The 24,829-nt window shown below is 41.3% G+C and overlaps 1 protein-coding gene across 12 annotated transcripts in view; it reads left to right on the plus strand.

Moving 5' to 3' along the window:
* Nucleotides 1-24,250, plus strand: part of ARHGAP24 (Rho GTPase activating protein 24) — a 183,033-nt gene extending 158,783 nt beyond the window's left edge. For 7 of the 12 annotated variants that reach the window (XM_053976157.1, XM_053976158.1, XM_053976153.1 and 4 more), the window contains 6 exons: nt 5,629-5,836; nt 16,147-16,279; nt 17,046-17,119; nt 17,529-17,650; nt 20,197-21,268; nt 23,447-24,248. In XM_053976157.1, coding sequence (XP_053832132.1) covers nt 5,629-5,836; nt 16,147-16,279; nt 17,046-17,119; nt 17,529-17,650; nt 20,197-21,268; nt 23,447-23,690 — 1,853 coding nt within the window. In that variant the 3' untranslated portion in view covers nt 23,691-24,248. Of the gene's footprint in view, nt 1-5,628; nt 5,837-12,431; nt 12,510-16,146; nt 16,280-17,045; nt 17,120-17,528; nt 17,651-20,196; nt 21,269-23,446 lie in introns of those variants that run through there. The other 5 variants (XM_053976148.1, XM_053976146.1, XM_053976147.1 and 2 more) reach the window with 3 other exon arrangements.
* Nucleotides 24,251-24,829: the final 579 nt, after the last annotated feature.

Below are 24,829 nucleotides of genomic sequence, written 5' to 3' on the forward strand. Positions count from 1 at the left end.
GTATACCTAAGTATAAAAAAAAGGCAAAATTAGCCTTCTGTAAACTTAATCCATAATTTCATAAAGAAGATCAATCAGATCCAAGCTGTGTGACATGATGCAGAAAATAAAATTAGCAGGGAAAAACACCGGCTAGTCATGGGAAGAAGTATAAGAGAATCATGACATCATCTTCATCAATGATACCAGGTATAGAACCCTTGCTGGAAATCCACAGTTCCATTGTGGTTGGCACCAAAAAACCAGATGACAGACTTTTGGGGTTTGGGAGTCACGTCTTAGGAGAAGTCAAAGCTCAGAGGGCAGCATCTGAACAGAGACAGAGCCAAACGTCTTGAAACTCCAGCTTGAAGCAGATACTCTCTGTTTAAGTACCACCACAGGAATTTCCATACAGAACATGCAGGGTCAGTGGAGAAAGCAGAAAGCAGGGTCTGAGGAGGCATGCAATGTTGAGAACATTCCATAATGTGGTGAATTTGGGTGGACAGAGTTGTGGAGAAGGAGGTGGCATTGGCTGTGAGAAATAGTGCATGCTCTGATCTGATCAACTGTGATAAGTTCCTGGTGATGTTTTCAAGATTTTCTCCTTTCATTTCCTGTATCTAATTCTGCTCTTGTATCAGAGTTGTTTTTGCAAGCAGATTATTGGAGTGTGAAAATGTTCTAAACTCCAGGGTGGGAGTTTATCTTACCTTCTCTACTGCCTGCATCACACTGACTGTGGGGTTGGGAGAAGCCTTGAAGAGAAGAAAATTTTTCAGGCAGGAACAAAATTCTGCTACCACTGGTTTTGGTGGGGTTTTTCCTTTCCTGTACATGACAAAATTCTGTAGAGAAGAAGAAAATACTCCCCATCTTTGATCCACTCAAAATAGCACTTACTGCTGGGGAACATCTGAGCAGAAAGGTGATGGAAAATAATGATTAAAAACTCCTTACTAGGTGTTATGTGGTCATGACAGCCAATTCTTTGTGTTATTGCAGGACCTTTGTCCCCAGCCCTGCTGTTGAAAGCTATTCATCTGATCTGTTATTTTCTGTCAATGAATTACTGATGAAGAATTAAGAGCTGTTCAAAAATTCACATCCAGATTCTAAGCTGAGATCAGTTCCTTTAACCTTAGCTGACCCTTTCTGCTCAGTACAGCCCATGAAATCAGAACTTGTTTGGGAAGCACCAGGCTGCCTTGATCATCTCCTGCACATGTACAGGTGTGGGCCATCTATGAAAACATCAGCCCTCAGTGCCTTTTGCTGTCTGAAACCTTCTGGCTCACTAAATGTGTGTGCTGTGGCAGGTGGTCTTTTTTGAGATAGTCCGTATTTCAAGCCATTCCTTATGGGCAGATTGGCCACCTAGATTTTTCTCCTTTTTTCCTCCTGAATTAGAAGTCCCTGGACTTTAGATGTGACACCTGCCTGTGTTCAGTTAGCTGAGGAAATAATTGACTAATAGCATTCTTAGATTTTAAAGCCATACTCTTAACTATGACTATGTACCATGAAAAATAACCACAGTGCTTCCACAGCTCCTGAGAAGACATATGCAGAATTTGCATACAGCACTGTGGTGTTTTTCATAAGGTTTCTGGGTATCTGTTAAGCATGGAAACCCAGTTTCTCAAAGCGTTTACAAAACTTCTGCCACGGGAATGTTCTGGTTAATGAATAACTGCTCAGCATGCCCTTTACTAGCATGTGATTTTCCTCTTTGATGTTATGCGTGATCTTGGCTTAATTGGATATAGCTTTACAGACCTGCAAGGGCTCTCTGAAAAAGCAGTTCTGCTGATTAAATCTAATGACTGGTCAGAACTGGATCCTATCCTGTGTATTTCCCTGCCTTCCACCAGCTGTGGGGAAGCCAAACCAGTGCTATTCTGAGTCTCATAGTTTCTTGTTGATTAGTTTCTCCTCTGGTACTCTATCCCAAGGATAAACCAAGCCACAGGTCAGCTCTTGTGCATTTATGCATTTCTGGATTTTGGAGACATTGAGATTTAGGAGGAACCACTTGAGTTTGGATTAGAACATGAGTTATGAGGGCTCTCTTTTACTTCCTTCTCCAGCAGAGATGTTCTTGTTTTGTTACTGTAGTGGAAATTTAAGAAACAGCATTTGAGATTATCTCCATGTTTTTGGTTATAATCTAGTCTCCATAACTTGGACTGTCTTTTCCTTTCTTCTTTGTAAAGGAGGTTCAAGTAGTTACCAGTTATAGCTGACAGTGTTGGTCATTTTCTCTGCCAAACATTATGGAATTGCAGTTTCCACAGGAATGCCTTTGCTTCCGAATAGTCAACCTATTAATGCTTGTAGGCTGTTTGCCTGCAGCATCTCTGTAGCAGTTAGCTGTGACAGGAGAGAGGATAAAAGCATTAGACAGGGGTAGTGGGAGAAGGTACACCTTACCCAGGAGATACCTGAAGGATGATGAGCCAGGTAGAAGCTATGGCAACATGATGTGGAAGCAGAGTTGTCATGTTTCTGTCCCTTCTGCCCCTGGCAACAGAGTACCTTTGCCATAAGGCATCAGCAGGTCCGTAACTTCAAGTCAATATTCGTGCAGGTTTATCATGACTAATTCATTTCATGGTCAAGTGCTGCCTGGTGCAGTGTTCTATGTTTGTTAGGTGGAGGAAATGCTTCCTTTGGAGAATCTTGTTCAGCCTACACTTAGACACCAACCCAGGCCTTCCTGAGATTAATTCCAATGCCAAACAAATTGAAAAATAATGTTTAATTCCAGTTACAGACATCTTTCTGGTTCCCACCTGTTTTCAGTACATTTTGTTTTGTGGTGCATCAGCAATTTATAATAATACAGGGGTTTTGCTCACACTGCACAAAATGCCCTTATTCTGATTTTTATTCATTATCTATTAGATATGCTTTGAAAACCAATTTCAAAATGAACAACAACAACAACAAAAAAAGGCAGCATCAAAAAATGTATTAGTAGAAAGTGATGCATTTTGACTGTAGTGTCATTACTAATAGGAGTTCCTAAGCACTCTGGTCTAAGAATTTACTCTCTCCTACAAATGGAAGCTGCAATATGCACCTTACTGATTAAAGAAAGTTAGCATGGTGGGAAGAAGGTATAACCAGTAGCAGAAAGCTTATTTCTGCTAATTGTACTGTCAGTGGGCATGAAGTGTAGTTATGTGTACATTCTGGTAGTATAATTGGAATATCCTATCGTATTTTATTTAAAAAGAGGCAAAAAGTCTCATGTTTAAAACCAGGAAATCTCGTGCATTGTTGCAAGGAGGCTTAGGCTGTATGTTCATAAGGCAAACTGGAGTAGGATGGCCCAGTCCTGTACCTAAGAAGAAATAACCCCAGGGAAACAGCTCTGGGGAAGGGACCTGGGTGCCCTGGGGGACAAGGAAGCTGGACACGAGCCAGCAGTGGACCTGGCAGCAAGGAAGATTTGACAGCAGTCTGGGCATATCAGCAGAAGCAGAGCTAGCAGAAGGAGGAAGGTGATTAATGTCTTCTGCTTAACATTTATTTTGACCATATCCAAATATTGTATCCTTTAACAAACAAAAACCCACCAAACCCAGGAGGTGGAGTTAATACTAACATGAGTTGAGCAAAGGGTCGCTAAGGGGTTGAGGAGCTAGAACACTTACTCTTTGAGCTGAGGCAGAGAAAATGGGGCTTCTTCAGCTGGGGGAAGGGACAGACTGGGAGGAACTGAAGTGCAGCCTTCTCTTATTTTAACAGCTTTGGAATCCCCAGACTCCCATAATCACACAGATTCCTTAACTGACCTTCCTCCTTAATTCCACTACTTTGAGAAGGAGAGTGTAGCAAGTGGAAGGACTTGAGGATTTTCTTTGTGTCGACCAGCTGCAGCTCTTGACTTGGAAAAATATGGGAAACACAAATTCAATTAATACTCCTCCCATCCCCATAGTCACTTTTTAGGAGGTTAGGAAGGTACACAAGAATTAAGAAAACATACTTAGCATACTTAACTCCTGGCAACCTCAAGGCCCCAAACTTTGTGGATGCTACTTCAGTCAGTATTCTTCTAAGCTTGAATCTGAAATTGCAAAAATTCCTTCTTTAACTGCTAATTGTTGGGCTCTGGGTTTTGTACAGCATGAAAAAATGAAGGCTAATAAGGAGTGACTGTGTGATGTTCATTCCCCTTACCTACTGCTGGTTTTGGCATGCCCAAGTGTGGGTACCATGGAAATCACAAAATACACTGCTCTGCATCTCAGAGACTCTCTGGATGTCTTAGCAGGACATCATTTACTCTCTCCAGTTACTTCCTCTGCTACAGTAAAAATAATTGCTTTTAACTACAAACCTCAGACTTTCCATATGGGTAACTTGAGACCTGTCCTAGATCCTTGAGTGTTTACAAGGCAGCTGTCTTAACTACTACTGAGGTGTAAGTTACCTTTCTGTTAAAGGAAAAATGTACACATTAAAGGTTACCTGGATGGATGCTTCGGTCTGAATTGAAATCTGTGGGTGAATGAAGCTTTTAGGTCAAAATCAAAAGCTGTCTAGCTCAAATTTGGGCTTTTTTTTAGAAAAAGCAAACCAAAATAATGATGTTTTTCTTGTTAAATATTTTATAATTTTTAAATGAGTAGGAACAGTGTGCTCAGTGAATGGTCCAATTTACTGTCTTTTTTTTTTTTTTTTTATATACTTTACAGTGTACGTCATTGCAAAGGCAAAGTAGTCATTTGGTCTTTAATTTCTGATCGTGACTGCCTTAGAACTATTCATTGTCTTGCTATATATAGAAATTGAATTGCCTTGCTTCAGCCCTAGCACTGTTCAGCAAGTGGTGGTCTCAAGAGAGAGCTTCCAGCACAAGATGACATGCCTGAACATTATTGTGCTGCTCTGCACTTTGAAAGGAGAGGCAAAATAAGCTGTAAAGAGTAGCTGTCGTTCCAGTGGTAGCACTGATACCCTCAGATCAGGGTTGAAATTAATTCTGTCAAAAAACCTCCATTTTCTTCTGAGCTTAAGGACGAATTCAGGTTTCCTTCAGTTCATCTGACATATTTCACCTTTCATGTCAGGAACTTCTTTTCGTACACAAAGTTTATTATTGCTAAAGCAGATGGTGATAATGCAGTTGTTAATACATAAGGGATTTATCACTGTCTATTTGGAGAACAAAATAGTAATTTCATTTAGTAGCAACAAAATTCTGAGTTGTATTTTTTCCTCCATGTGTACAGATAATGTTTATATGTCTTTGGAACTGATACAGGAGGTACTTAATAATTAGGCATTAACCAGAAAAGATTGAGATATGTATCACTTTTGAATCATTCAAGAAGTTTTGTGACAGAAAATCCTGTTAATGTTATTTCTGTGTTTTCTGTGCCTGTGGTCTCACAGATAATTTAGTGGGGTTTTTTTAAATAGTGTTTTTGGGCATTGTTGGAAAATACGTCACCACTGTATTTCCAGAAGAGTGTCAATGGTGAAATTGAGCATTCTGTTATTAAGAAAGGAGTAGGTTAATTGTCCAGGCATTTAAATGACCTGCAAATTGCGTGGGTTGTAACAGAAGGCTTGGGTTCCTCAGATGTGTTTGGGATGCTCAGCTGAGTCAGAGCTCTCTTTTTGGTGCAGGTATTTTTGGGCAGAAGCTGGAAGACACTGTCCGGTACGAGAAGCGCTATGGGAACCGCCTGGCTCCCATGCTGGTGGAGCAGTGCGTGGACTTCATCCGACAGCGGGGGCTGAAGGAGGAAGGCCTTTTCCGACTGCCTGGGCAGGCTAATCTCGTCAAGGAGCTACAGGATGCATTTGACTGTGGAGAAAAGCCTTCTTTTGACAGGTAAAACCCTGCAGCTGTTCCCTACTCCCTGCAGCTGAGGCAGGACACGGTGTGCTGGGCTGGCTGACCCACAGTGCTGTAAAACACATGGCAGCAGCAGATAGAATGACATGTTTTTGTAGGTTTCTCTGTGTGTTTCCTATTACCAACCACTCTGAAATGCCTTGTTTTTTGTTCTGACTTTGATGTCTGATTTCAAAGCGTTTCTGGAGAATTTCCTTTTGTGAAAAGTTGGTTAGGAGAAGTATTGCTAATGTTTTGGTTTAATCAAAAATATCTGGATTGCCTTGATCTTGATTTGAAATGCAGTGGTGATGCTGGCATTTAGTCAGTCCCACAAAGGAAGAATTTCTGTTATCACCAATCTTAGTGTGTTCTGTTATGTATAAAACTGACTGAAAGGGAAGATACTTCAATGCATTTCTTTATAATTTTGGGCCTTTGGTCTTATAATGAAAGTCACTCTGACCATAAAAACAAACCTATGTGATCTTGAGGGTCCAGGTCTGATTTGTATTCCAGTATTTATGCAATTTTACAGAGTTAATGAGGGTTTCTGGGCCAAGGAAAACCTGGTCCTGTTCACACATCTGGGTATGACTTTACTCTCCTGTAAGTAATTGTAGTCTCCTGTGATTTTTGTACTGTCTTCCTGTAAGCATTGGCAGCAGTAGTCACATATCCAAAGTGTGCAATTAGAGAAACAGAACCAGTGCATTATGAGTGCCACATAGACTTCTTAACTCTGACCAGAATTAGTATGATGGTCGTGAAATGCCAATTGAAGAGACTGTTAAACAGTGGTTGTCCTCAGCATGTGCCCTAAGTGACATCCATATCACACCCCCACAGTGGCATCGGCGTGCTTCACTACTATTGTGGGCCCAATGGGAATTAGGAGGAAGAGGCAGATTGCATTTCTTATGTGAGACCTTTGTCTGATAGCAATCCAAGTAACGGAAAGGAAAGTGTAGCTTGATCTTTTTAGTGCAAAAACATGCCATAATTCAAACCTGATTCCTGGAAGTCATTTAGGTGCCTCCATTCCCTGTTCCTGTGAAGTGAGCAGGTTCATTAAGCTTGAAGGTTTGTGCATCAGATGCACAGAAGGCAGACACCTGTAATGCCCTTTCATCTCCAACAGTTTCCTCAGTCCTAACCCTCACTTTAAAAGAAAAGTGAAGAATTTTTAATGCTCTGGAAAAGTGACTTATCTTCCTATGAGGTTTATTCATTTCTCGTTTGAAGGTGAGTTAGAATAATGGATGAGTAAATGGCTTTATGGAGGCAGAGGACTATGGAAAGTGACTGTGTTAGCAGATAAGTGTTTATGACATGCTCATTCACTGTTCAAATACCATGAAGCTTATTTAAAAATGGCGAAGAAGCATCTACTGGGTATGTTTCCTTACTTGGACATTATGATAAATTACTGATAATGTCTGTCTCTGCCAAAGGGTAGGCGAGTGGCAGAAACAAAAGGTTATTTTTTTCTGTGCCTGTAAACCAAATAATTGTGGAGGAAATGCTGAAGAAAACAAGCCACCCTGAACTGTGGGAAGATGATGTACTGAACACCCTACTGAGAGGTGCAGCTTGAAGGAAGTGCACAAATTCTAACTACTCCAAACAAATGAGACCAGGGCTCAGCTGCACTAATTTTTTTTCAAGGTTATCTAGCAACATCTGTAGCACAGACTAATGAGCCCCATGAACAGGTATGCTGGCTGAGCTTTAGCAGATGAAAAGGAGAAGAGATTTTACATGCTACTGCTGTGAAGGATGCACGTCATTTCTACTCTAGCAATTACAAACAGCAGCAGGAGCTGCCTATAAATTGCTGGTCCTGCAGTTCTGCTTCTGAAGCTCAGAATTTATTGAACACTGACCTTATATGTCCCCATGTCTTGCACAGGTTGCTTTTCCTTTTTACTTTTTCACATTTGAGTTTGGAGAGGTGTGATTCAGTTGTAGCAGTGGTCCAGAAGTCAAGCAGACATAAACTCTGCTCTGATCTCTGCATTGTTTCCATTGGGCATCTGCTTTTTTCCTCCAACCCAAGTTGTTCCATTTGTAAACTCTTGAGGTGAAGTTCATTTCACAGTAGGACCTGTGAGTAGAGTACCTGTATGATGACCTTGGTTTGGGGTAACTGTTCATTGTGCTGAGCAGCAGCATGGGCTCTGGGTTTGATGCAGCCTGTTTGGTAAGCTGAGCTCTTGGAAAGTGGCCACAGTATGAAGAGTGCTGTAGAGAAAGGAAAAAACACATACATTAGGCATCCATGCTTACTTTTTCTTGTGAACCTCTAGATCCACTGTGTTTAATATGTAATTAATGACATGTTATTATTAGCCAAAAGTCCCATCATGCAAAATCCACCCAGGTTCTCTCTATTAATTTACATCAATAGTAATAAGAGATTTTTGCAGTTAGAGCAGAGCTGACATTTTTGTTCCTGCAGCATGGAACACAATGGAATACAGGTCACACATCCACAGCGGTGCTGGGTCACTGGCTCTGACAGGGAGAAGGACTGGCTGCTGTCATCAGTGCTGGAACTAACACAAAGAGCTGGTGTTTGAGGAGTTTGCCATTTTTCATACTCACATTTTTTTCCATGTGCAAGTGCACATAAATCAGACAAACACTTTAGAACACATGAGACACATTGAAATATATGTGTAGGCTTTATTTTTTGTGTGATAAATTGCTATTAAATAAATCTTCTTTTCTCTCTACCTTCATAGCTGATTCAGTAAAATACGTAACATAGAATTAAAGGCAAACCCAAAGGTAAGATCATACACCCATGGTTAGTACTCCTTTAAAATGTCATCTGTGTTTCAACATGGTTGCACACCTTAAATCACCACACATACCTGTGTTGGGAGATGGAGTTCAGAGACACAGATCTGCTCTTTGCCCAGAGTTCAGCTGCTATCCACAGTTCTGTGGAGCCCCTGTCCTTCTTTGTCCCCTCTTGCCTTCCTGTCTGCACCCCCTGGCAGAGAAGACCACAGAGCAAGCACAAGCAGAGTGAATAAAGCAAATTAGAAGCAAGAAGGGGAATAGCTTCACTCAAAAGAAAATGCAGCCCTATTTTGAAACATATAAAACATATCTGAGAAATAGTTGCTCTCATGTGAGTTAGGAGCTGGGTGTTCCAATACTGAAGTCAGTTAAAAAAAACATAGTGGAAAAAACCTCCACTTACTAGTTTTGATCTTGATCTTATGGTTGGAATAAGGTGTTGCTGAAGAATGGAACAAGTGTTTAAAAATTTTCAATTTCACGAACCGAGAAAATCCTGTGTCTGATCTGAAACATCCAACACCCCAGGCCCCCTCTTACAAAAACTGGAACACCATCATTTCTTGATGATCAGTGTTGGAAAGGTGAGGTGCAGCTGCTGCAGCTGAAAACTGCTGAGGCCTTTTGTGTGAAGAAAAACACGCCTCAAAATTGTGTGCCAGTTTAGAAACAAAAATCAATAAATACCTCACTCTTTCTAAATATATCTGCACATATTGTGAAATTTGCTTTAAGGAACTAGCTGTGCAATTAGGCAATCACTCATGCTTGCTACTATTTGAAATATCCTTGGTATTTCCAGTACAGCTTCACCTCTGTGCAAAATTGTCCCCTCCAGGGAATCCATTTTCTTTGCCTTTGGGGTATCTGCTTCTCTCTTCTTGTGTGGCTTATGTTTTACTTATAAAGTCCCTCATCTCCTTTACAAATCATACATTTGTAATGACACAAAGTGAATTTTGACCATTTGTTCTGTGAAATTAGCACAGAGAATATGGCACTGCATAAGGAAAACTGCATAAGGATTTGTTCTTCAGTTTTTACCTCGGAGGGGTAAAAATTGGATTTCTTTTTCTATATTGCCTCTTTTCATCTGCTGTTCATCACAATTGCTACCAGATGACATGTGAGATAAGATTGCTCAGGGAGAAAAAATATTTGAAATGTCACTGAAACAAATATTAATAAAGAAATTAATGTGATTGATGTGTGTGGCTTGGATTTTCATAACTATTACTAATGTACATAGTTCAGTGGTTCAGAGAGTTTAAAAGTTACATAGCTCACCCGCCAGCATTTGTGTGCATGCACAAGAGAGAGGGAAAGCACATAAATGCATACTTAGTAAAACAAAATCCCTAATACATTCTCTTATGGGTATGAATTGCTCTAAAGAAGGAACAAAATGTTACTGCTCTGGTTACCATTGCAATCAGCTGAGAAAAAGGTACCTAAGTTGGTAGTGTGTGATAGCTGGCAAATGCTTATTCACTGGAGCCAAATAATCCAAAATGTAAAACTGCTATGTTCCTATACATTTATTCACTGGGATTGTTGAAGCAGAATAAGACAGTGACAAGGATGAGGTGAGAAGGAGTACATGCACAATTCTGTTTCTCCTGCAAAAGAGGAGAAAAATTTTAAAAGAATGTTTTAAAACTTTGGTGAATGCTGGAAATGGGACATGTCTCATTCGGGCTGCAGTCTGCATTGGCACTGTGCAGATGGCAAGCAGAAAACACTGGATGTAAAAATTGTTCTTTGTTTTTCAGATCCAAGCCTGTACATAAGAATTTGTTTAGAAGCAAATAGTTTCCCACAAAGAAGGGGTTTCATATGCCTTCCTACTGGCAAAGTGCAGTAATCCCTTAAACTCCACTTTTTTATGTGAAATTAAGTCTTTACTCTAAAGCTTGTTCCTGCCAAACATAAATGGCCTTAGGCCTGTGAAAGTCCCTGTTTGTTTCTGCTGGTTCCAGACTTTCTTCCCTGATCCTCTCAATCTGCTCATCAGCTATGCCTCTGGACCCACTTCCATGTCCTTTCCAATTCCAGCCCTTATTCTAACCAGCTAAAAGAAATAACCTCTGCATATGGCACAACTTAAAGACCTAGTCTAGCAATTAAATACACATTAGGAGACATATCTAGTGTGATGCAAGGGTCATTAAATCAGTGTAATTGGTGTCCTGTTGTGTTTTCAGTTGGGTTTAGTGTCCTCAGGGTGTTTCACTACTGGCAGTGAATGAACATTTGTAGTTACTTTGCATGAATTTCAGTTTCAGAAACGGTTGGTTTGTCAGCTCTGATAAAAAAAAAAAAGAAAAAAGAAAAGGCAGCCACATATTTCATTTGCCAGTGACCAATGATTTCTTAGAGACCCATGGTCACCTTTAAGAAAGGATGACATTTTATTACTATGTGTAAGGTCTGAGAGAGTGGTTTTTTCAAGCATTCTTGTCCGGGTTGCAACATTTGTGGCTTTCTCTTCCAATAAACAAGAACAGGTGGGTTATTTGTTGTGGGTTTCCATGTTTTTACATATGCTGTCAATCCCTGAAAAATTTTGGAGAAACTTAACAGTTTTTCTGAACAATCTATCGAGAAAATAATTACCAGTATATTCAGTGGAGCTGGTTGATCTTTTTCCTAGAGGAAACCCAGCTGTTTCTTAGACCTTTGCCCACCTTACCTGAAAGCACTTGTGTCTCTTTAAGGATCTGTATTTTTTGAAGTAATTTTTAACATCCTTCCCCATAGAGTTTGTCTTTTTCCTTGTCCTAAATTGCTGTCTTCATTGCTGTTTTTAAAACCTTTATAAACCTGCATAAATTGGCTGCTGTTACACTTACTGCAGTTGGTACCCAACTTGAAAATAGAATCTGCCAGTCTTTACTATTCCTTGTGGACTGTGGAAGGTAGCATGCTTTGTAAAAATGGTGAGCACTAGGACAAAGGAGCAGGATAGGTTTAGTTTATTTCTCTGTCTAACCAAAAAAAACAAGAATAGAAATCAGTTGTTAACTTATACTAGAGCCAGACTGGTAAATACTTTCATATATATTTCACAAGGTGTAGGCAAAATTTAATCTGGTACTTAAATGAGGCACAGGACTGCTTGTACTAGATCTCTACATTATGTAGGAAAATTATATAGAGTAATGCTTTGAAGATACCCACACAGAGGAAGAAAAATCACACAGCACATTAAGTTAACCTGACCTTTGAATTTCTGGACCAAAGCCTGTCTCCCAAAATCAAACTGGTACACAAACTGTAATGTTCTCCTTTGTTTTATTACCAGGACTCCTAAATTGAATTATAGCCTCGCAGTTTATTGTTCCCTACTGTTTGTTCTTCATGCAAACTCTTTATGTGCCGTCATGATCTAGAGCTATTTTTGGCACGGCTTTAATCTTTTTGTAATGTGACCGTGCCTTGTTAATACTTCCTCTCGGCGAGTTTATGAGGGGCTTGTTGGCTTTGTGCTCTGAAGCGCTGACTCCAGCTCTCCGAGCACAGTCTGCTGCTCTGGGTGCGAGGGTTATGCCTGGATTTCTGGTGACCTGCTGGGCTTCAGGCTTATTGTTTATGGTAGAGAGAGTGGAAAACTCTGGGGAGTGTAATCGGTCTGACAGCCACTTCCACTGTGTCTGTGGTATCACAAAGGAGAGTGCTGTCAAAACAGCAACGCCATGGGAGATATTAATGGCAAAGTTCAGATGAATGGGGCTTTGAATATGATGACTAAGGAGAGGCTGGGACACATTTGCATTTGTCATGCCTGTGTGTGAACAGTGCTGGAGATGGGGGCATGCTCCTTTGAAAATGCCACCATGAATGCAGTATTAGTATTTCGGTGAGATAAGTCATCTTTCTCATGCCTCCCACCACAACATGCCAAAATAGCTGTTCCTCAGCTTGCTGATGCTTTTTGTGTTACATTAAATTCCTCACTTTGTGCTTTGTCATTCCCATTTTCAAGCTTGTAATTGTGCACTTGGAGAAAGTGCCTCAGTTAATGGGAATTGTTCCAATTTAGATAACAAAGGGTTTTCTGCCAGAATTGATATCCTGTGTTTTAATAAAAATTAATGAATACTTCTAATCATGTTAATTATGAACGTGTAATCATGAAACACTTTGATACTGCACAGTCAGATAGCAAAAGAAATGTGACGATAGGTATAATCATTAAATTTCTGTAGCTGTAATGATTCTGGAATGTAGGCAAGGACAGTGCTCAAGGGGGGAATTCTGCCCTGTCTTAAGCTGGTCAGTTGTAACTGAAAAAAGTCCATGAGGAAAAGGTCCTCCATAGGCCTGCAAAGATCCATGTTTTGAAAAATGCACCAATTATCCTCAAGGCAGAAATCTAAGTGCTGTTGTTTGACTTAGACTGTCAATAGAACACTGTAGACTAAAAAGGGAAATAAATGCTCCCAGTCCTCCAGTTCAGCACTTCTCTGAAACCTACAGCTGTCCTCTGTGGCTGAAAAGTGCTTAAGTGGTATTTGTGGACTAAAACACCCAAAACACAGGTGCTTTAGGACTGGAGTCTGCCATTTTAAAATTTAAAAAAAAAATAATACTATGTTGCAGGGTCTAAACAAGCCTCAGATTCTGAGAGACTTTTTTTAGTTACATTATTTATAAAAATATTGACATTTTTATACCCACAGTTGCATTCGAGAAAGTTGCTAGCTTTTGTCTAAATGTTGATAAAGCAGAATTTAAAAATCCAGTTCTTAAAGAGCTTGGCAAGCAGTATGTCTGTGTATGCAGGCTGTGTTTATTTTGTTTGTGCTGCCCAAATCTGTATGGTAATTTCTGTACAGATTAAATCTTAAGAAGTGATCCAGTACAGTTAAGGGGAAAAAAAATAACAAATTTTCCAAAGTCTTACTTTGCGACCCCACCATCTCGTGGCAGTCTGTGGTATTGCCGTAGAAAATAATGATTGAAAAATCAGTTTAAAATATTGTATATGTGTCGCTCTGTCTTGCTGATTGCGACCTGGGTTTCTAATCCCATTTTATAAAACACCTTTCTATATACTTGTAAATACAGCGTGTGCTTCAGGAAGTTAATTTGAGAGCAACACTTCCCAGTCTCCTTCCTCCTCAGCATCTTGCCTCCCCATTTCTCAGTTCTTCCATGGTGGACCCACAGTTTTTGGCACTCAGCTTACCTCCCGCAGTGATAACCTAACAGCACTTCACATCGAAAAAAGAAAGTTTAGAAATTGCATTAATTTTCCAGGCTTCTGTCCCCTTCTTCAGCCATTTTTATCCTTCAGCTGCTGTGCCCTCTAGGAACAAGTATTCCACAGCAAGGAGTGGTGTAAAATTATTCTTACGTGCTACATGAAGCATGATCCTGGCAGTATAAAGAAGGGAAGATGTTACTGTGTCATCCCCTTACTGAGAGACCTGTGTGCCAACTTCTAATGGTTCTTCAGTAATTTCCCTCACTTAACCTGTTTGATTCTTGTGTTTTGGAAAGACCTCTCCAGTTTTATGCAAATAGACTCTGTAAAGATGTGGTTAAGTCCTTCAGCAAGGTGGGAGGAGTTTCCTTGTTTAAATAAAAAAAGCCATAATAATAAAATCTACAGAAAGACAACCAGTGCTGAGTTGAGATTAGGCAGAGCAGAAAGGTTAGAGGCCAAATCTGAGCTAGCATTTGAAATCTCATAAAAGACTACAGTCATACCTAGTTTCATGCTAGTAGTCCCCCACATTTGTTGTATATGTATCCAAAATGGGGGGCTGGGGAGGGATAGGTAAACACTGTTTTGAATTCAAGGCACTCTGCAAGAGAAGGTTGCAATCAAGAGATTAGAATTTGAACCTTCTTTAAAAATGTGGGTTTGCGTTAGTGTTTTATAGAGTTTATCTAGAAGACACTTTTTGGAATTTGTGCTGGGAGTTAGAAATGTTTCATTTTGAGGAGTTTGGTGGTGGTGAACAGTAAAACATATACAGTGCTTTATCATCTCTCTTCTTCTGACATACCATACCACATTACTCTGAGGCTGTTCCCACCATTCCAGTTAAGATTTAACTTCGTAAAAGCCATTACTGTTTTAACAGATTATTCCAAAATAATGATTAACATACCTCTAGCAAAGCTTAAATGTGTCAAATACCAATGGCTCCCTTTGAGACACTATGAGTTTAAAAAAATACTCCATGTGTGAAGTCTTCAAAGAAAAAGAAAATACATAATAATGCACATTGTAGGCATATGTATGCATTTCCTGTTTCTTATTAATGAAATGAGCAAAATTTAGTGCCCCCTTCCGTGACTTTTCAGAATTCAGAGGGGAAGATAGCAGCTTGCAGTACAATTCTTTATCTGAGCCAGGGAAAGCACGTAGAACATTCCAGTAAGGATTTGAATAAGTGCCTGAATAGCTAAACCCAGGGATGGAGCCAGACATAATGCAAGAGAGATTTCTTCATGCTAACTTGTGCCTTACATCTAATTTCTACTTAGTTATTTTTAGATAAGTACCCCTAAGTTAACAAGAGCGTAATTTACACACCACAGAAACATTGAAGCAAGTGTGATTGCAGTGTCTGAACTTGTGATTGTGATCCTTCTCCCTGTGTTACTTCTAGTGTGCCTGACAAACAGCTGAGGCTCCTCCTAGCTGTATCCAAAAAACCCTTAAATTTCTGCAAATGCAGTTATGGGAGGCACATATTGTATCAAGCCTTTGACTGTTGGCCCTGTGATATTACCTGTTCTACAAGCATTCAGACATTTTATGTTTGGTGCCTCAGCTTATTTGGTACAGGATAGAGTTAAAATTCATTTCCCAGGGATTTGAGGGGTTCTGAGTGTTAAGTCTATCCAGGTTTTCAGTGTAAGAGTACAGCTAAAAGGCACAGTAGTCATTTAGTGGGATCCCATAGGAAAAATGCATGTCAGGGAAAGAGCTGTAATTCCAGTAGGTAGATTTCAACTAAATACCTGGTATATATGGTTTCCTTTAAAACCTGCTTCTTGAATACTGGAAACAGAGGATGTGGTGATAAAATGGAATTGAGACACACTGGGCATGTTTTGGGAGCTGGGGCCGTCTAGTTGGAGAAAAAATTTCCAGTGTGTAAATGCCTATTTCTAGCTCAGGTGAAAATGAAAAGTGTCATTTAGGATGAATTTTGCATGTCTGAAGGGAGATGCTTGTCAACAAGAGGCAGGATCTATCTTCTCCATACCTGTCTCTGCAACAGGGCCTTATGTGTAATTATTTATGGTAATAAATCACTAGAGTTGACAGACGTATGCCTGTGGGTATTCTGAGTTCTTTATAGGGGAAAAAAAAAAATCCAACAAAAACCAGATTACAGGTAGGGCTTGTAAATGTATATATTGCTGATGAGTAAAATGTGGGGTGGCAGTGGAAAAGTGGCAGGTTTTAGCCTGTCAGTCTCACAGTATCATCCTCATTCACATTAATGACTTCTTGTATTCCACCCCAACAGCAACACAGATGTGCACACCGTGGCTTCACTGCTCAAGCTGTACCTAAGGGAGCTCCCAGAACCAGTTGTACCATATGCAAAATACGAAGATTTTCTTTCCTGTGCCAAAATGCTCAGCAAGGAGGAAGAAACGGTGAGTTGGTAACTCAAGTACGGTGAAATAAAAGGCTGTTCCAGTTTTCAGGAGCAGAGAAGCTGGCAGTTGTCCTAATTTAAATGAGCATCTGTTAATTGAAGCAGGTTTTGTATGAAAATTGTTGCCACCTGGGTCCTTGGGAGTTCTAAATAAAAGTGTGTAGCATAACCTTAGCTGTATTTATTGCATGTCACTGAAGTCAGATCAAGTAAACATCATTGTAGTCAATAGCTTCCATGTTGCATGGAAGAGATGTATATTTTCATGGATTAGACTCTGAACTGTAAGAGGAAGGGTCATGATGATTGCTGTTCAACTCCTGCTGTTATATCAGGTGTCATTTATTAGTCATAATCTAATATGGACCAGAACTGGGTAAAATAACTAAGTAGTTTCTGGTAGGAAACGCCAGCTAGTTCAAACCAGAACTGTTCCTGGAAGGCTTAGCCTTGTTTTCAGCAGAAGGAATGGAGCTGCTGGTCAAAAAAAAAAAAGAAAGAATGAAAGAAAAAGAAAAGACATGATGAAACCAAGATATTTATTTTCTTGTTTATTTTTTTCCAAAGCTAATCCATATTGGCCTAATCCAAAATGGGTTCTACAAGCTGTTTGTTCCTGATCACCACCTGTATTTAATGCTGCAGTTTCAGTGGTGTCTGTTGTCTTGTAATTGAAATTGCTGACATTTTTATTTTTTAATCTCTGATAAAACATTTAAAAACTGTGCCTACTCACTCTTTATTTTTTCTTAAACCTCTTAAAGGGCCTGAAAGAACTGGTGAAGCAAGTGAAGAGCCTGCCAGCTGTCAATTACAATCTGCTGAAATACATCTGTAGGTAAGTGTTCTTGCAGGAACATCACAATGGTATTTATAAGTGTGAGCTGACAGATAGACCTGTCTGTCTATGTGCCCTGAAGGAAAAACATTACTCACACTTGGAGGACTGGAGAACTCAAGGGAAGGTACTAAAATGGTAGGTTTACTGCATGACTAATTAGTAATTTGCTCTATCAAGATTGTGACTTTTCTTTCATAATCAGGCAAGGAGTGCAAGAAAGTACAAGTGAATATATTCTATCCTCTTGATAGGAGGTTGTTTTTCCCATTTCTGACTGCAATTATTGGCTTTGTTTGCATTTGGAATGCAATACTTAAACTATGTTAAGGAACAATCACATGATTTGACTTTTTTTTCCTCATTTTCCTCTTTACATGTTCCTTAAGGACTTCTTGCTTCCCCACAGGTTCCTTGATGAAGTCCAGTCGTATTCAGGTGTAAACAAAATGAGTGTGCAAAACCTGGCTACAGTTTTTGGCCCCAACATCCTGCGCCCCAAAGTGGAAGATCCTCTGACTATCATGGAGGGTGAGCTTATGTACATAACTTGTAAGAGAAAATGTCTTTAGGTTTATTACCAACACATAGCAGTCTGAGCAGTAAGTTCTATGTATCTGTTATGTAGAGACAGAAATTTTCAACCTGAATGAGCTTTTGAGTTAAATCTTGCAGGCTAGTGTGAAAGGTACTGAAACGTGCAGCGTTGCAAACAGACTTTGCATGAGATTGTTCTGCCTTGGCAGCTTCACTAAACATGGACTTTCTCTCTCAAAACTTTCTGCAAGCATGGCATGTTCTTACTCAGCACATGCAGTTGGAGTGCAGTTAATATTTCACCTGTGGATCTCAAGGACAAGGAAGAGCTCAGGTTCACACTGCAGTGACCCGTGTAGAACCCCCACCAGGCAGTTGTATATTACATGCCTTCCTGAACAGCAGGAATCAGTTTACCAGCTGCATGCTCTCAGCTACAGCCATGTTCAGCTGTAACATTTTGCTGTGATTAAGACAAAAATATGAATGTGACAATGTCCTCCTATGACTGACTTCCTTCTAGTCTTAGTCTTTGTGACTTTAACTCTGCATGAAGTGCACGATGCCTTTTCTGCCATCAAACATGTTTTGTTTAATGTGGAGGAGTTACTCAGCTTTCTTGAAAATTAGGACTGTACATAGACTGTGCACTGATAATTTAAAAAATGCACTGTTTGTAGTTTATTTCATAGAGTATGGAATTATTCTTTTCCTGTGAGTATGATGCTTTTTGTCTTCCCAGATACAATTCCCTCTATAATTTGTTAATTCACTTGTTTTTCTGAAGCTTTACTTTTTCTCCTCCTTCTTTTTAATTCTTATGACAATGACCATATTGTTGTGAACAGAAACATGGCATTTCCAAATCATGTATGAAATCTGTGAATAATGTCTGGAGCAACTCTCCAGCCTGCTTATCAGCAGCTCTTAGAATTAAAATGATGGTGCCTGTTGCAGGAAATGGGATGGATACTACATTCTCTGTAGGAAAACACATAACGCTTCTTCAACTATTGAGAAACGGGTTTGATTAAACAGATCCATGACCTCTTCTAAGCATTACTATAAGATTTGACATAAGACAGTGCTGATTTGTAATTGGGCTCCACATATTTAAATGTATAGGGACTTTGAACAAAGACTATACATTGATTGGTGCTCATGGCCATGCTTTGTCTTTTCTCTTTGCCTTTTGGAAGATACAGAGTGCTTTTCTTGCACAATCATTCAAAATAAAACATGCACCTCTGGGGAACCATATCTTTATGATGGGGATGAGGAGTTGGTTTTGTTTGATTCAGCAGAGATTTCCTTCAGAATTCCAGCCACGGGGAAATTTTTTTCTATCAAATGCAGTCATAAAAGTTGCCTAAGGACAAAGCAATGTTTGTAGTAAAGTTCTGCACACAACAGGTAATGTTCTCAGAAGGAATGCAGCTAAGTGTGCCAGGGGATTAGCTAAGTGAATTTTCCTACTGCCTAGTTCTAAAGTATCGTTTTGCCTCAGCAAACAAACAAAAGTGAGAACACCTAAAAAATATACTGAGTACCCACATTGAATTGACTCTTGGTACTTGTATTTTAAAAGGGTGGGATATAAAAGAGCATTACAAAGGAGTTGATGTGAAATGATTTTGCTCAGTGGCCATTTATTGATTAGAAGAGCACAGCATGCCTCTCAAAACTTCTTAGCAGTTTAAAAATGAGGTGGTTATTATAACTACCTTGACCTTGTTCCTGAAATATTCTTAATAAACCTTAATATGGGTCTGCCTAGCAAAATAGAGTTGCACATGTTTATCATGCCAAGTCCAGTTCTAAATGCTAGTGTGTAAATCACAGTGCAGTCAAGTGGTGTGCACACCAGGGGGGCTGTTCTTTCAGAGGAAAGGTGGACATCTATTACAGGAAGCAGCAAGCTGTGGTCCTGCATTACTTCCATAGTGTGCTGTAATGTGGCATAGTTCTCTGGCTGCATATAGTCTCACCACGGAGTGGTTAAATGCATTCACATTAAATTAATTCTGTCTCATTATTGCACTGTTTTGCTTCAGAAGACTAAAATGTCTGTTCCAGCAGGGCAAATCCCTTGCCTGCCCATTTGCTGTTAAACTATCAAACAAAAGTGCTGTGCCAGAATGAGACTTTGGCTTTAAAACATTCACCACATTGAGTGGAAAGCCATCATATAGAATGATGTTACCATGTTCTGCTCATTATCTCCTCCTGTGGTCTTCATGGGATGCAGTTACTGTCATGGTAACAGCTTCTTTGCAAATGTTCCCGTTGTTTTTAGGGGGTCTGTGAGGCCTTGCTGGTTTGGTGTGATGGAAGGAAGAGATAATGCTGATGTGGCCCCCTAGCCAAGAGGCACTTCAGCCTTGTTAAACGTTCAGGGTGTTACACAGATGGCTGCATTGTGTCAATGTTTGTATAAGCTGAATGTTTGCTAAGTATTTGTGGAATCTGGGAGATAAAATGTATTTATGCCTTAAATAAAACAGGCCATTCACTACCATGTGCTTGATGTCCCCATTCAGGTACAGTAGTAGTCCAGCAGCTCATGTCAGTGATGATTAGCAAACACGAAGAGCTGTTTCCCAAGGATATAGACCCACAGATGGGACCTGAGGTGTGCAACAACAACAATGAAATTCCGAAGAAAACCACTGCAGGGCAGCTACAGAACAAAGAGAACAACAATACCAAGGAGACAGCAGTGAGGCGCTGCTCTTGGGACACACCCGAGTCTCCCCAAAGGGGAAGCATGGACTGTGAGTCTCCGACTGCTCTGCCAGGCAGCAAGACAAATAGCCCCAGGAACAGCATCCAGAAACCAGATGTCACCAGGAGCCCGCCACTCATGGTGAAAAAAAATCCTGCTTTTAATAAAGGTAGCGGCATAGTCACCAACGGGTCCTTCAGCAGCTCTGTGGAGGGCCCGGAGAAGAGCCAGGCCGTACCAAACTGCTCCCTGCAAACCAGGAGAACGTCGTCCCTGAAAGGGCCGGTGACCAAGATGGGGACACAGAGCGTGCCGAACGGAGGGATGCGCATGGGCGTGTCCAGCACGGACAGCCACAGCAGCACCCTCGGCAACCGCAGCCCCGGCTGGGCGCCCAATGGCTACGTCACTCTGAGGGACAACAAGCAGAGGGAGCCATCGGTGGGTGAGTCAGGCCAGCACAACAGGCTTTCCACCTACGACAATGTCCACCAGCAGTTCTCTATGGTGAACTCTGATGACAAACAGAGCGTGGACAGTGCCACCTGGTCCACGTCCTCGTGCGAGATATCCCTCCCGGAGCACTCCAACTCCTGTCGCTCATCCACCACCACCTGCCCTGAGCAGGACTTTTATGCGGGTAACTTCGAAGACTCTGTGCTGGATGGGCCACCACACGAAGACCTCTCTAACCCAGGTGACTATGAGAACAAAAGTGACAGGAGGAGTGTGGGGGGCCATAGCAGCCGAGCCACCAGCAGCAGCGATAACAGTGAAACGTTTGTGCCCAACAGTACCAACAACCACAGTGCTTTGCACAGCCTGGTGTCCAGCTTGAAGCAAGAAATGGCCAAGCAAAAACTAGAATATGAGACAAGGATAAAAAGGTAAGATGGTTCAGCGCTCTATCATCTGACTGCTTTTTGCAGAGTAAATCCAAGTTTTTTCTCTTGTGACTTGCACTAGCTGCAGTCACTACTGTGTCACTCACTAGGTGCTTGCCAATGGGTTTATCATCTTTTAGTGTTGATGTTGCTTCAGTGATACTGTGATCCAGAGGAGGGCTTTTCAGAGCAGTTGTTTGCCACGGCTGTGACATGTTATTCTACTGGTGTCAAAAGTAAAGCCAGAATCTTGTGAGTGTCTGTATAAAATCTAATTAACAAAATCAGTAGCCTCTCACAGTGTTTCTATCAGCTTATGCCTATTCTTGAGAGAAAGGCAACTGAGTGTTACCTTTCAGTGAAAGCAATGTTGTGGCATATTCTACTTGTAGTTTTTGGGACTGGGGAGACTGCTGGACTCCTTTGCAGTCCTCATTCCTCTTGAGAAAGTGCGGCATCTTGGAGTTACCTCTGCTCATCCTCGTGTCTTTGCTCTGCTGCTGAGCCTTTCCTTCAAAGCTCAGACCTGTTAGAAGAGGGCAAGGGAGGGATGTGTCTTTGTCTACAGATAGTGCAGACTCTGCTGATAAAGAGCAAGGTTGCGGTGGGTGGTTGTAACGACAGTGAATAACCTCAGAGTCTGGGCTTAGCATTAATTAATGCACTCAGCAGTGCAGAGCTGGATGTGCTCTCTTTGTTATAAAGGTTCTTCATTCAAGCTGTTCGGGACTTTCTGTTCTCACCTCTGTTACACAGCAGCTCTGTGCACTGGTACCTCTGGCAATGCAAGTCATAGATCACAGTGTGAGGGCTTCTGGCAACAGCAGCTGCCAGTCAAAGTGCAGCACACAGAGTGTTGCAGTCTTTCACCTGCATCGCTGTTTCCAGCATAGTGTGCGGTGCAGTAAAGCACTTCGTGTACAGTTCAGTGTGTGTGCTGACTGCGTTTAGTACCACTAACATCATAGGAGGGTTTGGGTTGGAATGGACCTTAAAAATCATCCAGTTCCAACCCCCTGCCATGGGCAGGGACACCTCCCGCTAGACCAAATTGCTCAGAGGCCCATCCAGCCTGGATTGGAGCACTGCCAGGGATGGGACATCCACAGCCTCTCTGGGCAAGCTGTGCCAGTGGCTCAGCACCATCACAGTAAAGAATTTCTTCCAAACTTCTGATCTGAAGCCATTCCCCATTGTCCTATCACTACACCTCCTGATGAGGGGTCCCTCTAGGTTCCCTGTAGGTCCCCTTCAGATAGTGGAAGGCAGTGAGATCTCCATATAACCTTCCCCAGGCTGAACAGCTCAAACTTTCTCAGCCTGTCTTTGTAGGAGAGGTGCTCCAGTCCTCTTACAACTCCACGGTCCTCCTCTGCACTTGCTCCAACACATCCATGTCCTTCTTATGCTGAGGACACCAGAGCTGGACACAGCACTCCAGGTGGAGCTCTCAATAGAGCAGAGCAGGGGGGCAGAATCCCCTCCCTCACCCTGCTGCCCACACTTTGGATGCAGCCCAGGATACAACTGGCTTTCTGGGCTGTGGGCACACATCGCCAATTCATGTTGAGTTTTTCATCAACCATCACTCCCAAGTCCTCCTCAGCAGGGTTGCTCTCAGTCTCTTCTCTGCCCAGCCTGTAGGTGTGCCTGGGGTTGCCATAACAAAGGTGTAGGACCTCACTTTACTGAACTTCATGACAGCCATATTTACAGATATATGCAGGTCCATATTGGCAAATAGATACAGCAGGCAGGTCAGCTGAAGAAAGGAGATTAGCAGTGAAGCAAAGGCATTCAGGGCACTATTCTGACCTTGTAGGTAACACTGCTGCAACTAGCAGCAGCTGGGTGTCAACACTTCAGGAAGTGAAGGGAATAGTTAGCCTACTCCTGGAGAATTAGATGGAGCTGTTTGCTTCTGTGCCTTTTGCTGTTCAAAGGCGTTTTCTAAATAAGCTACCAAAGAGACAAAGGTATTTTTTTAACATGCTGCCGAAGAGCTTGCCCTGTGAGAACAGTTCATGGATGAAGCCATGGTTTGTAGATATGCTCATCAGAAATTCAGTCTAAGCCTTAGAAATGAAAAGACGTGTATGAATTTGTTGGTGGTGTGTGTTTCTGATTGAGTGAGTGAGGAGTGCTGCTCAGGAGCTGTCTGCTTTTATTTCCTTCATGCAGCCTGGAGCAGAGAAATCTCACCCTAGAGACAGAAATGATGGCCCTGCATGAAGAGCTGGATCAAGAGCGGAAGAAGTTCACAATGGTAGAAATCAAAATGCGTAATGCAGAGCGGGCGAAGGAGGATGCAGAGAAGAGGAATGATATGCTGCAGAAGGAAATGGAGCAGTTTTTCTCTACTTTTGGGGAACTGACAGTGGAGTCTCGCAGACCAGAAAGAGGCAACACCATCTGGATCCAGTGAGCTGTGGAAACATAGGCTGTGGGACTTGAGGAAGGGTTTGGGGGTATTATACTGTATCAGGTGGCTGGTCACCTGTCTGAGGCTAGTACTCAACAAAACATTAGAAACCCTTGAAGGAAGAAATCATACATACATTAAGCACTCATATCTACAGTGTGTACTTACCAAGTTATACTCTTTGAATGCTTCATGAGACTACTGTCAAGTGTTACAACTGGATATGTGTATATAAATTTAAAAACCACCTTAGAGCAAGAGATGTATCTGAAGAAATATTTTAATGCAAGTCTTGTATTTAAACTGGTAAATTGAGATGTTGTTGCAATCAAGCTTTATATAAAGGCTTTTCTCCCTTGCACTTAACATAATAAGCTATTTTTGGCATTGTGTTATCATCAGCTTATTTTGTATATCAAATGGGTTTTTTTGTTTGTTTTGTTTTGTTTTTGTTTTGTTACCCCTTTTGCTGGGGAGTGAAGATAAACAGATATGTTAAGGTAAACGTGTGGATGGTAGCCCTGATTTGCGTCGCTTCCAAACAGACAGCAGGATTGAGAAACTGAAGTATGCCATGGGCAAAATAAAGCAATACTGCTTTCTCAGAATTGATGGCCAGGGGACAAAGTTCCAGGGCACCCCTATTGTTAAATAACAAGTGAGGATATGAAGTCAGCCTAGACTGGGGACGGTGTCAGAGGGGTAAACAGCTGCTTGTTTGGGAACAAACATGGGTGACAGAGTAAGAAGTTGGGGAGAGGGGAAAGGGGGACTTAAGGAGAAGTTCATCACGTGAGAGTTTTTGGTGTACCCTGTGTCTGATCACTGCAGTTCAGAACAGGGATATAAACCAGTTGTTCAGACCATATTTGCCTGTGACTTACCCCTGCCCACTGGGTGAAGGTAAGTCCTTTCTGTAGTGCCGGTGAAGGGACACACAGGGAGGCTTAACTGGGGATTCTGGTAACCTTATTGAGTGATGGGTATCGAAAAAATAACAAAAAAAAAATGTCCATGGTAGAAGTTACTGGAGCAGCTGGCAACAAACAGTAAATAAGAGAGAAAACACATAAACATATTCACCACTTGTATTTACAGTGTATATTAGCGAGTTACCACACTGAATGCTTCAAGAGATTATT

The sequence above is a fragment of the Vidua macroura genome, chromosome 4 (genome assembly GCF_024509145.1).
Source record: "Vidua macroura isolate BioBank_ID:100142 chromosome 4, ASM2450914v1, whole genome shotgun sequence".
Classification (NCBI taxonomy): Eukaryota; Metazoa; Chordata; class Aves; order Passeriformes; family Viduidae; genus Vidua; species Vidua macroura.